Source organism: Macrotis lagotis, chromosome 1 (assembly GCF_037893015.1).
Source record: "Macrotis lagotis isolate mMagLag1 chromosome 1, bilby.v1.9.chrom.fasta, whole genome shotgun sequence".
Taxonomy (NCBI): Eukaryota; Metazoa; Chordata; class Mammalia; order Peramelemorphia; family Peramelidae; genus Macrotis; species Macrotis lagotis.
This window is the reverse complement of record NC_133658.1, coordinates 21,833,995-21,847,896: the sequence shown is the minus strand read 5'-3', so window position 1 is coordinate 21,847,896 and position 13,902 is coordinate 21,833,995. Positions and strand designations below refer to the sequence as shown.

The window sequence follows — 13,902 nt, the reverse complement described above, 5'->3', positions numbered from 1 at the left end:
CAGTCTGGCATCCATTCAGTCACCAAAGTAATTTTCCTAAAACACAAGTCTGACCATCTCACAACCCTATTCAGTGAATTCCAGTGGCTTCCTATCACTACAGGATCAAATACAAAATCCTCTTTCCTAACCTACCACTCCCCAACATGTATTTTTTGATTCAGGGCACTGACATCTGAGCTGTTTCCTAAACAAAACCCTCCATGACTCCCCTGCAGTTCTGTTCTCTGGCCGTCCCCCACACCTAAAATGCTCCCACTCTTCAGCTCCATCTCTGGCTTTCCCAGCTTCCTTCAAGCCTCAGCTAAAATCCCACTGGCTGCAAGAAGTCTTTCAAGATCTCTCATCATTCAAGGGTCTTCTCTCTTGATTCTTTTCGCCCGTTTACATATTTTGTCTGTCTTCATTTATTTGCATGTTTTCTCCCTCTTAAGCTGGGAACTCCTTAAGGTCTTTTGCCTTTCTTTGTAACCCTGGTGCCTAGCACAGTGCCCACTGGGTAGCAGGTATTTCCCATGATTCATAACTGTCTGAGATGGAATGATGTCTGTGAGGAACTGAGGCTAGATCATAGAGTGCAGCACAGGAAGCTGGAAAGGCAGGCTGGCACTCAGGTTGGGCAGGGTTTGAAAAGAAAAGCTGAGGAGGATTTCCTCTCTCCTGGTGCCAACAGGATGGCCTAGAGTTGGTGGAGCAGAGGAACACATGCAGCCAGATCCTTGCTTAAGGAAATTTAAGCAGTGGTAGAATGGCCTTGACCAGTGAGGCCCAATCTGGAGGCAAGATAAGGAGGGTCTACACTCAGGGGTGCTTGGCTGAGTGGAGAAGGCAGAGGGGGTGGGAGATACTCTAAATTTCACAGTGACAAGACCTGATCGACCATGTGGCATGAGGGAGAGTGAGAAATTCCAATCTGTGAATGTACCAAAGCTATGAGGAGGGAAGAAGAGGGGCACTTTCGACAGAAGGAAGGAAGTTCAGAACTGAATGGGATTTAGGGGGAGAAGAGAATGAGTGCCAGTTTCTCCATGTTATCCAATTTAAAATGTCTCAAAGGCAAGATGATGGAAGATGACAGCTCAAGGAAGAGACCTGGCTCAGAGAATGAGAGAAGGAGGCTGGGGCAGAAGACCTAGAACCAGTGGACAAGACAGAGATGGCGAGACAGCAAAGGAGCCCCCAGAGAGCAATTAGCATAAAAACCCGAAAGGGAGAAGAAGGTCAACAAGTAGAGCAAGAAAAACTCAGACTGCAAAAGGCCGTCTGAGCTGGTGACTAAGAGACCGTCGCTAACTTAAGGAAGTCCTTTCAGTTGGGCGTTCAAGTTCAGAGTCATGTGACACTCCACATCCCTGCTCCAGGCCTTTTCACTGGATGCCCCTATTTCTGAAACACTCTCCCACTTCAGCTCTCTATCAGAGCTGCCCTGACTCCTTCAACCCTAGGTCAAGTCCTACTCAAGGCTCCCCTGAAGACTGACGGCAACACATCCCGTAAATGTGCTGTCGGCATGTTGTCTTTGCCATTGGATTAGGAGCTCCTGGAGAATGGGAATTGGGAGGTAGGGTCTTTGTATTTTAGGGATGAGCTCGATGTACAGCATTTCATAAATGCTCCACATCTTAGTTTTTAGTTTTTGGAGGTTTTTTGGCAAGGAAATGGGGTTAAGTGGCTTGCCCAAGGCCACACAGCTAGGTAATTATTAAGTGTCTGAGGTCACATTTGAACTCAGGTCCTCCTGACTCCAGGGCCGGTGTTCTCCACTGCACCACCTAGCCACCCCCTAATGCTCCACATCTTGATCTGACCCAAACACATCACTAAAGCTTTAGGGATTTCAGTTTCTTCACATAAGAGCTTCTTCTTCTCTCACATACAACCTATGTGCCTTCAGGCAAAATAGAATTCTCAATTAGCCAGAGGGAAAAGCTAATTGAAACCTCCCAATTCTATCTTGAGGGGGCTTTAAATGTCAACTTTCACCCCTCCAGCCCATCTTTTTGGCCCTGAAACTACAAAAACATCCAAAGAACAAAGTTGACAAGGAAGATGAGGAAAGAGACCTGAATGAGTCAACCAATTGGATAACCAGCCCCTGGGAAATGAAGATGTGTGTCCTGTTTTCATAAAACAAACTCCCTCTGGTTGCTGCCATTAGGAGTATTTCTTCTTCCTATACCCTTAAAGATCCTAGTACCAGGAAGGAGGGGAGTATTTTTTCCACCTGTTATTTGAAGACTAGTATTCACCTCTCATTGCTCTTGAAGTCTTTTTGCTCTTTTGAAAAATTAAGTTTGCTCCAGGACTCGAGTTTTTCAAAAGCTCATTTTAACAATCGGAAAACATTCCTCCAATCCAAGTCACATAAAGGAAAAAAAAATCTTCACAAATCTCTGGATGGACAATGAACTCACAACACAAATGATTTCTACTTATACAATAGTTAGTCATTTAATGCTTCTTATTCATCCAACTCTAATGTAAATTTATCCAACTAAAGGCAGAAAATAGTTGGATTTTGTCATAACTTTCCTTTCCTCCCCAGCCTAAAAAAAAAGTCATTTTTTAATTTTGCAGATATGTTTCAATCAATGAACAAAGCAATGTAAGGAGATCTCCCACATTAGGGTGGATTGAATGACTCCAAATGCACTCGTTGCTCTTTTTATTTGTGTTCTTACGCGCCCCAATGCCTTCCAAAAATAAAAATCAACGGTGGAGACTTAAGTCTCTTTCCCCAATTCAAAAAGTTTTTTCAGTATAAGCTACAGTTAAATCTTGGGGAAGTTTTTTTTACTCAGTTTTTATAGACTCAAAGAACAGTACAATTCACATGGCTTAGTGTAAACAGGGCACTGTTTATACTACAATTAGGTACGAAAAGCTATTTGCAATAAAATGTGATTCCTCTGGAGAGAAACTTAAGAATGGATAGAAAGCCAGAAATTAAGCCAAAGAGATAAACACACTTTGGGGTTGAGTTATATTTTGGAACATTGTTTATAGAATGAGAAGAATCTGCCCATGTGGCCTGTGGACATGTTCAGCATTTGCTGAGGAGCCGGGCGGCCGCATGCTGCCAACATCTGGCTCCACATTTTTCATGTCTCACAGGGCAAAGGCCAGTGGCTCCTGGTAACAAGGAATGTCGCCTCATTCCTGCACTGGCCTTTTGTAGGCAGACTTTGAGTCCACCTTTTATTTTCCTCTTCAAGTACACCAAGAAATTCATAGCTTCATTCTCCGAGTCAAACACTAGCTGCCCCCCCCCCCCGATGGCCAAGTGGTCATGAGGGTCCAAGAAAACCCAGACAGGGCCTTCAAACTGCATCTTTTAGAACCTTTTATGATGGAGCTTCCCCCACCCTGACCAAGAATAACTTCCACTACAGACATGAGGGAGGAAATAAAGGAATGTGACAGGGACTACAAGATCATCATAACTGAGACATGGAGTGCATCCCAAAGACCAAGCAAGCTGAGGAGGCACCAGGCAAGTCAAATTATCACCATACCTGGCCATTACATCTCAGCCCTGATGGAGACAGTCCAGGCAGAGCCTGAGCCCAAGAACCCTGGGAAGACCATCCCCTAGGATTTCCTCCACTCCCCAGCCACTGAGCCCACTTCCAACTCAGCCCCAAAGACCTCATCCAAGTAATCAATCCCTGGATAGATACCTGGTTACAGTCAATGCTACAGCCCCTGCAGCTACTAGAGACCCAAAAACCGAGGTTCTACCCACCAAAGTCCTTGACCTGGCAAATGATTCAGCACTAAAAATGAATATGGATTTATCAATTGGAATAACACCCTTAGGACCACAGTGCCTATCCTGCTAACTTGGAGCTGAAGTTTTATCTACTAGTCCATTAGAATGGAATCTTCTTCTTTTTTTTTTTTTGCAAGGCAAATGGGGTGAAGTGGCTTGCCCAAGGCCACATAGCTAGGTAATGATTAAGTGTCTGAGGTCGGATTTGAACCCATCCACTGTGCCACCTAGCCGCCGCTTGAATGGAATCTTCTTGAGGGCAAGACTCTCACGTTTCCCTCTGTATCCCCAGGGCTTTAAGCATAGTAAGGCTTTGCTCATTCACTCATCCACCTTAGGAAGAAGTATGTGTATTAGACCAAAATCAAGGAGATTCTTGCATTCAATATATGCCAACATAGTCTAGGAATTTGTTTTATATAAGAGATGAAGCGAGAAAACCATATACGTGACATTTCTTCTGGGCAGGACCAAAGGCAAGCAAGCACAGGAAGAAGTAGGCTCTCTGACCCTGCCTTTGCCTGGTCTCAGGTCATCTGTCTGCAAACTTTTTTGTGCATCCTCTACTATGAATAGTGACAAAGACACTTCTAGAACAAGGGAGAAAGCTAGATCTGTCTCCTCCACAGTATATCTCCCTCAGTCCCAAGGAAGCCTGGGGCTTTGAAGACCCCGCCACAGAAGAAGCTCCCAGGAGGAACAGGACGGCTCTTTCTGTACCCCAGCGAGGTGGGGAGGCCTCATGGAGAGCACCCTGGGGAATGGAATCTTCACCTGACGGATCTGAGCCAAGTTAGGGAGAAATACAGGTTAAATGATGAGAGAGACGTTCCAGACGTCTCTTACCTTTTCGTTTTCATCTGTTCTCTCAGTTTGCTGTACATCTCCAGGACTGGAAAGAGGAGGGAAAATACTAGGTGATTATTATTGAAAGAAAGGGAAAGACAAAAGCTGAAGGAACTGCCCTCAGACCCCCACTCCATTTCCAACTCCTCACCTGGCAGGCACAGCATTAATTTATCGACTGTGGCAGAAATATTTCTCTGTTGCAATCGACACTGCTTCAGCTCTTCCATCGCTATCACCAACTTGGTGGGAAAAAAAGAAAAACGGAATTAGGCCAATGGTTATAAATAAAAAAGGTTTCCCCATATGTTTATGCCTTTTGTTCAATTTATCAGGAAATCCCAGACAGTTTCATACTAAGAGCTGCCAAATGGACAAAGGAGTGCTTTTCCAGCCAATAAAATGTCCCCATGCACCTTGTCATTCTCCATCCTCAGCCCTCCATCCCCAAGGGCCTCCCTACTCTCTCATCATCCAGGGGCTCCTCCCCACTCAAAGGATGACTCGACTTTTTCTCAAGTGTAAGGCTAGAAGGTCATCTGGTCACAGTGGGCTATGTATAGCCATACACAACATGGACTTGTAAGGTACTGAGTTTATCTCTCTGTGTCTACAAATGAACGCCCAAACTGAAGAGTTAGGCGCCTTTCGGAGGGAGGATTTGGGTAGGTTTAAGAACAAGGGCTTATTCTTGCCATACTGATAGATACTTCCAATGTTTTAAAGGTTGCTATCCAAGGTGATGGCCATTTGCAACACTCTTCCTCACAGAAAGCACACCAAGCCTCAAAAACTCAGAGAACTTGCAGAACAGGTTTAAATTTAAGGTATTTGGTAAAGAGGTGGGAAAGAGCAGAAGTTAACACTGAAGAGAAGGTGCTCTGGTGATTCAAATCAAATCAAATGAGCAGTAATTAGCTGGTGTTCCTCCCTCTGGCATCCTGCAATGAGTGCAGAAGAGAACAATTTTCTTTATAACCCTTGTTTCTACCTAAGTCTCAAAAGGGAAATTCATTTCAGTTGAAGAGGAAAAGGGCTAGGAGTGTGATTTTACTTGGTAATGGGAACACTAAGGTGAGGACATTGTCCCTCTAGTCCCAGATCAGTCCCTTCTGGGGGGTACAGGGATGGACAAGCCCCACCCAAGTCAGAAGGCTGGAGGTAGGACTTGAACCAGGCACTCCCTCCCTGATAACTATCACCTGGTGGCTCCCCTCAAGGCTCAGCTCGAGGGCCCCTTCTGCCAAAAGCCCCCTGCTGCTGATCTCCAGTGTTTCCTGGGGCCGGACACATGGCAGGCATCTCTTCTAGACACTGCTACACTATGGCCCTCTCTAAGTTAGCATTGTACAGATGTCCAGGTTTGCAGGGCACTCTCCAGGCACGAGTCACTGGGACTATCATGATCCCTATTTGATATATGGAAGAAGTTAGAGCTGAAAGGACTGAAGTGAGCCCAAGTCATACTAATGGTCCTGCTGATGTCTGAGGTAGGATCTGAATTCAGAACATTCTGACTAATGCTGCACTCTATCACCTGCATAGTCTAGCTCTCTTAAGAAGCTGGTATTTTCCTGGAGTATCACTGGCAAATAAGCACATTCTATTTTAAATAAATTAATAATAATTAACTGATTGAGCCAAGTTTCTGCCATCAATAGTTTCCAACAAGTTGCTCTTCTATAAAAATCATAATAACTATCAGCCCCACTAGTTCTGATCAATTGTTCAGTAAACTCATTCAACGATCTCATTTCAGCTGTCCAGGTTCTTTGACTCCTTCCTTTGGACTGGAGCCCAGAATCAAAGAATGTTTGGGCTGGACAGGTCCTGCATCTGCACCTCCAGAATGTCACCCATCCTGGGGCTCTGGGCCACCCTCTAATGTGAAATCCCAAACTCTCACCAACCATAAACAGAAAGAATCCAAACAAGACCCAGATGAGGCAGAAGAGTTAAATTGGACTTACTTCCTTCCCCTCGTGCTGAAGTTTTCTATTCGTATCAGTCACTTGATTCTGTGGAGAGAAGACAATGTGAAAGTCAGGATTGTACATTGTTAGGTAGGAGAAGGCTTTCTATCTCATCTCTTCTGAGCTTAAGTACAATTGAGCTATTCACAACTTACAGATCCCTTTGCACAAAGAGAAATGAACATTGACGGAAGACTCATCCTAAACCACATTCCTCCAGAAATGGTCATTCAGCTTTCATTCAGATTTGGGCTCATGAAGGTTGACAGGGAAGGAACATGGGGAACAGGGTGCCTGCAGGTACAAATCCTTCTAAGAAATGCCAACTCAAATACATATCAACACCCATTTCTATAAAATGAAGAAAGGAGGAATTTTTCATCATGAGTATGGGAAGAAACTCTTGATTTAGTACTTTACAAGGATGAAAATATTCTAAAACTCTAAGCTAGAACACTGGGAAAGGCCCACTTTCTTGTGGAGGAAAGGTATGGGGCCCCCCGATGAGAATGAAGCAGATGGTGCCTACAGGTGAGCCCAGACAGGTCTGAAACATGAATGGAATGTGTCCATCTGACCTTCATAAGACCATGGCCAAAGGTCAAGGCCCCTAGATAGGATGGGTCACTCCAGTTTTGAGAACAGAAAAGAAAGACAATCCATAAGGGTTTTAAGGGAATAGCCACGTAAATGGCTAGTTTTGAAATGGCAGTCATCCTGAGCTCCAGGGATAGAACCTGAGCCAGGTGTCACCAAAAAAGGCAGGCAGTACTTCACAGGCTGTTTTTTCCTTCATTTATGTCTTCACACTGACCTAGTCATTGAGAGAGATGAGGGAGAAGAGGCTTCTAGAGAGGCAGTTAGGCAGAATTAAATGGAAATCCATCTCTATGACCGTATGACCACAATCAGCTCAAATCCAGGTTTACTTTGCATTTATCTACTTTGAATTAGGGACAGAGGATTTGCAAATGCCCCTCCCGACTGGAGGAAACTAGTCTGAACTCTGAAAACACCACCAGGAGAAAGATAAGGAAGAATATAAGGAAGAATTCTCCCTTTAGATTCTTGGGAGTCCCAAGAGGGCTTCATCAGGAGAAGGGGGTTCAGGAAATATGATCAGGATCTGGTGAAGCATATCTGCTGTTGGCCTTGAACTGAGAGGGGCCTTCAGCAGCAGGCCTGGAGGTTTGTCTACCCCCTTTCTTTGCTTGTTTAGCAAATAGCTGAGGGTCTGGGGGTAAACAGAGTTGAAATGTATTAGGGGGAAACTCACTATTTAAAGAAGGTTCCCTAGATTCTGTCCTGTCCCTCTGAGTCCCTTATGTGTCATTTTTGTTAAAACGCAGACCTGCCAGTAAATCTATAGATCAGACGATCCACTCAACTGTGAGGCACCTCAAAGGCTAGTAGCTCCTCACTCCTGAATATCTCCCCTCTCCTCACCTGCCACCCAGGCTGGTACTCAGCACTTCATCCCTCCCACTCTAGCCTGCAATCCCCCAGGGATGCCAATCCTTCTTCTAGCTCCAACACAGCTCAATAAGGGGAGAACAAATAGAAGCCCACTCCTAACCCCCACCATCTTCTCTTCCATCCAGTAACACTGCCCACGCACCGGACACTCCATCTCTAGGCCCCCCTCCTCTGCTCCCTGGCTGTCCACCCCTCTTCATTTCAGACCTTCCCTCTGGTAATTATCTCCTATTTATCGTCTAGAGTTTGCTTGGTATATATCTGTTTGTATGCTGTCTCCCCCACTTGATCCTGGGTTTCTTGAAGACAGGGATCATCTTCTGCCTCTTTTTGTATCCCCAAGCTTAGAACAGTGTCTGGCACATGGTAGACACTTAATCAATGCTGCCTGATTGGTTGGTGAAGCTCTGGAAATCCCACTTCCTCCTGTACATATTTTTAATTTTATTTCCATGAAGAAATAGCTAGGCATCTACCACAAGTGAGGCACTTTTACCATAGAACAATGAAAAAGGGCACATGGCCCTGAACCATCAAGAAACCTAGTCTCCAGGAGGGATCCAACAGGTAGACCATGAGGCGGGGGAAATGTGAGGAAGAGTCCTGGAGCAGCAGCAAGTCCCAAGGGGGTCCAGGTATGGAAGGCGGTCTGACCAAAAGCCCAGAGATGGGATGCCTTTAGAATGAGTTACCAACTAACACAAATTACCACAGGGCACAGCCTGCCCAGCCAACCTGGAGGCTAAGCAAGTGAAGACTTGAATATAGGCAAAGGAATGCACAACAGTTACTTGGGAAGCCAGGCTTAGAACACACCTGTAGTAAGATCTTTTAGACCTGTCCAATGCCATGAGAAGCCCACACAGCAACAAAAATGAGAAGATGTTAGGCTTCCCTTACTGGGGAAAGAAAAGAAGGCAGTTTTAAGCCCTACAGTCTACTAGATCTGAAAGCACAGGTCTAAGACCAAGTTTGATATTGATTTACTTCCCCCCCTTCCTTGAGCTTCAAACTTAGTATGACCTACAATCAGATCTCCAGCAAATTCAGTTAAAAGATTTATTGAATGAAATATTAGGAAGGTCAAAAAACAGACTAAATTTCAAGCTCGAAAAAAAAAATCTACTTAAATAGTTCATTCAGTTTTTAAATCAGTCTCTAAGATATGACGTAACAGAGTTGGCTGCAATCTGTTATTCTGGCACGTACACCCAACCCAAACACACCAGCCAGTGATCCGATCTGCAACACAAGGCCATAGAGGCAAAGTCATAGAGGCATGTGGGACAGGAAGGAGACTGAAAAGGCAAGTATACAGAAGGAAGAAGGAGTAAGTCCACAGGGGCAGCTAGGTGGCCCAGTGAATAGAGCACCAGCCCTGGAGTCAGGAGGACCTGAGTTCAAATCCAGCCTCAGACACTTAATAATTGTCTAGCTGTGTGACCTTGGGCAAGTCACTTATTCCCACTGTCTTGCAAAAAATCCAAAAAGAAAAAAAAAAAGAAAAGAAAGCCCACAGTTGGATGGTTGAGAGTCTTGAGTGCTGAGATAAAGAAGAAATACTTCTCATTTCCAGATTCCTTCCCAAGCCCATCCCCCGCCAAATACCCCAAGTCTTTTGTTGCTACTCAACAGACAAATGTCTTTAATGTGGTTTTCCTTCATAGACACTCTTGCTAACAGGACTCAGCCAATACTGCCAGCTTCCAGCAGAAAGTCATGGAGGGGCATGGTTCAGATCAGACCCCAACAGTACTTGGTACAGATCTCCCCATGAGGCTTAATCAGTGCTTCTGGTGAGAAGAATGACAACTATTTTTATCCTCTTTTGTGAAAAGCATTTCAAGGTGCTACCCTGACAGCCCAAGAGGCATCAGAACAACAGCTGCTGCTGCCAAAATACACAAACGTCCCCCCAAATGTGGAGATGTGAAGGGCTCCAGGCCAAGTTGCACCTCTCCAACCCACCAGCCGAGGAACCTCCAGCTAGGCAGCCTCTGTTTCTGCACCATCCTGAGAGAGAGAACACAAGTTCTCAATGCTTTCTGTACCATCCATGGCAAAAATCAAACCCACTCCAATGCACCAATGCCTGAACCACACATGACAAAGTCTTTTGGACCAACAAGAAGCGTGGATGGGCAGATGCAGAGATGCAGAACTATCATGGGCTACCTGCTAGGTAGCAATGACATTGGGACCTGCCCAACCCAAAGACCAGGCTCACTCAGGAGGACCAGCATTGCCCAGGGGATGATGGAAAGGGGCACAGCACAAAGGGGCAAGAACTGGGAAGGATGTGAACAAAAAAGATGAAAGGATGTCACCAGGTAGGAGATGATGCTGACTCACCCGGCAAGCACAAGAGGCCTACAGCCAACTGCTCTTTTGGCATCTTCCTGGTGTTTGGAGAACTTTGAGGAGGAGGTGGACAGAAGTCACAGATCTGTTTGAGCCTTGGTAGCATGAATGCCTTGGAGGATGGTCCAAGAGCCCTGAAAGGCAGTTACACCACTGCAAGACACCACATCTTGGCAGACAGAGGAAATTCAATAGAAAGTTCCAAACAAGGATTCACAAAACCAAGCTCAACAGAGGGAAGAGGTGGCTAGATAACAAGGTTTGAGAAGAACTGGAGATTGTAGTTGGACCACATTCAGCAAGAGCCAACAGAAGGAAAACTCCTTCAAGGCAAGGCTGGCTGAGGTTTTCCTCTTCGTTGCCTCAGTGTCCAGTGGGGGCCTTAGCCACCAGAAGTGTCTGATAAACCCTGGGCTACTGACCTGAAGGACCCTTAACGGTCTGAAGAAGGTTTCTGGCCCCAGAGGTCAGCCTCCTGGATTCAGGTCTGACCACCTCCTATTTGGAGAGACACAGACAAGAGGGCAGCCAGATGGACATGAGGACAGGGCCCACTATCCCTGAAAACTAATGGAAGGATCCGGCAAGATTTCACAGAAGAGGAAACTGAGGCTGAGTGAGGCTATGGATTTGCCCAGGTTCATACCACCAATCAGTATCTAAGACAGATTTGAACTCAGATCTTTCAAATCCTGCCCTCTATCTACTTCCCAGTCTAAACTTGTTTGGCAGTGCAAATCCCAGAGAGATGACTCCCAGCTCAACATAGGAGGAAGACTTCCTAGGAACAAGAGCTGCCCATAAGAACACATTAGTCTGACTGTCTCTGGAAAGCTCACTTCCTCTTCCCTGCTCCCCCTACCAGAGGTCCTAAGCCATAGTCGGACATCTACTTCCTAGGGAGTCTGACAAGAGTTTCTTGGTTAACCACGAGTTAGCTTAGGTAGCCCCTGAATTTCTTTCCCAGTCTTGGCTTCTGAGGTTCTCTAACATACAGTCAGTCACTAAATGACGTGGTTTCTCGTCTCCTCTCTCATCAGCAGCCTCCTCTCAAGCCTCCTTTTATAGGAGGCCTGGGCTTCTATGAAATGCAACTTGGGGGGGCATGGCAGCAAGTACTCCCTTTCCTTAAGGAATTCCACTCCCATTGGCAGCCCACCCTGCTCATTTCCTTCACAACATACAAGAAGGTTTCCAAACAGGAGCATAGATTATTATATTCTTATATCCTGAGACTCCAACTAGGGGGTGGGGGGGAAAGCAGAGAAAATCCATATGGAATAATTTCAGTTTGTTCCAAAACTGAAGCCAAGTTTGAATTCTCTTCTATTAAATGTCTAATAAGGCTTACTAGAAGACAGAGAAACACCCCCAGACTTGTCATTCATCCAACTTCCACAGGGATCTGCCCTACCAAGCTTTGAAAAGGAGATTCAGCTTTGTTTCTGGGGATCTCCTCTAACTAATTAATATTTCTCTTTTCTTTCTTTTCCCATTCTTACAGCTCATTCAGATGTGTATTCTCATTTAACTGATCCTACCTACTTTAACTGTATTGGTAATGAGGGAAAAAAACTCCTGAGGAGGTCACAGATTCCTGAAACAAGAGGAGTCTGCAAAGCTACCTGGAAATCAGTCAAAGTTCGCTGTCTCGGCCCTCTCCGTGAATACAAGAAATTGCTCCTCCAAGAACTGGATCTGATGCCTGCCTCCAGAGCGGGCCTAGGAGCCCCTGCTCCCATGAAACAATGCACCATGTTCCTGGAGGGAGGGTCAGAGAAGATGTACCAGGCACTCCTAAGTCTCCAGGATGGGAAGAGATGCCCAATCCATCCACCATTGTCTCCAGTGCTCTGGTGTTCACTAATGAATATTTTAGTTAATGTAACAAAAAAGGTGAGAGGAGAGCAGTCTCCCTAGCCACAAGAACTCAGAACACTCCCTCTTTAGAAAGATATGTGACATTACCAAGAGACCTCCAAACTAAGGGAGGTAGAGCAGACAAGAGCCACACCCTTACTGCTACACCAGGTAGAACTAGTCACCGCCTTTCTCCAACCTAACCCTGAGATGCTCCTGATTGGTGTGGTGGCAACTCTTGGCCTGTACCTTCCACACAGGCTGGCTAGGACTAGATGCCCTGAAGAAGTTTTCAATCGTTGAAGGGTTTCTTGATGGAAAATCTGAGGATCATTTCTTATGAATAATCATGCCAAAGGCAGAGAGGGAAAGCAAAAAGAGCACTTACATACACATTACACATAAATACTCAGCTACAGACACGTATATGTATTGTTTGTGTGCGTGCATAGACACATATGTTTTACAACACACACACACACACAAACACACACACACACACACACACACACACACACACACACACACACACACAGGCTGGCCTCTGGCCTCGTCCTTCCATCTAAACTGCTCCCACCAAAGTGACTGGGATCTCTCCCCCCAAACCCTCCCTTCGTGACTCTGCAGCCCCGACACAATCCATCCCCCTGCTTCCAGAGACTCTCTCCTTGCTAGGTTTGGGTGACCCTGCTGTTCCCTGGTTTCCCTCTCACATTTTCTGATTAGTCCTTCTCAGTCTTCTCTGCCCGGCCTTCATCCTAGTCAGGACTGTTAACTGGAGGTGGCTTCCCTAGCTCCATCCACTCTCATATACTGTCCCACCTGTGATCTTATTAGTTCCCATGGACTTAGCTGTTATCTCTCGAATCCACCTCTCCAGCACCAGACCTTGCTGCTAACTGCACATCAGACATCTACTGGATGTCTCCTAACCCCAGTATGACCAACCTGAATCACCTTTCCCCCCTGAAGCCTCCCCTTTCCTAATGCTGAATGTAGCACCCCCTTCCTAGGTCCCCTGGGCTTGCTTGTTGGAACTTGGCCAATTCACCTTTGCATCCTCTTCTCTCCTCTGCATGGTTGCCACCTTAGTGAGGGCCCCCAGCACCTACTGGTCAATCTCCTGGCCCCTAATTCCTCTCCACTCCGGGCCATCCTCTTTTTTGATTGCCAGTAACCCTCCAAGAGAGCAGGCCTGCCCATGTCATAAATGACTCCATAAATTCCAAGGGCTCCCTACAGCCCCTCCAGATAACAAATGGAAAACTCTTAGTTTGGCCTTCAAAGCCCTTTATAAATACCCTGTATTTCTACCTTACCCCCCCCCCCAAGAAGAGCCTGGCAAGCCAGTGACTCTGGTCTCCAATCTATTCCACCATCTCCTGACTGCTAGCCTTGTCCCTGGCTTCCTCCCTCACCTCCTGCCCGCGGCCCCTCAGAGTGCTCATGGGTCTTAGTGCCTTCCATCTCTGATGATCTCCAATCTCTCCTGTCACAGCAGCCCCTTTCACAATGTCTCCCCATTTCACTGAGAGCTCCAAGACACCTAGCAGGTGCTTAAGACAAGTTTAGTAACTGACTTGAAAATAGTTTGAAAGACAACTACCGAGGTGG

General features: G+C 46.0%; 1 protein-coding gene across 4 annotated transcripts in view; it reads right to left on the bottom strand.

The window, feature by feature from the left end:
• EXOC6B (exocyst complex component 6B) overlaps positions 1 to 13,902 on the bottom strand; it is a 525,494-nt gene that overhangs the window by 447,107 nt on the left and 64,485 nt on the right. For all 4 annotated transcript variants that reach the window (XM_074195695.1, XM_074195720.1, XM_074195705.1 and 1 more), the window contains exons 3-5: positions 6,589 to 6,636; positions 4,770 to 4,860; positions 4,619 to 4,664 (exon numbers count right to left, since the gene is read on the bottom strand). In XM_074195695.1, coding sequence (XP_074051796.1) covers positions 4,619 to 4,664; positions 4,770 to 4,860; positions 6,589 to 6,636 — 185 coding nt within the window. The remainder of the gene's footprint in view (positions 1 to 4,618; positions 4,665 to 4,769; positions 4,861 to 6,588; positions 6,637 to 13,902) is intronic.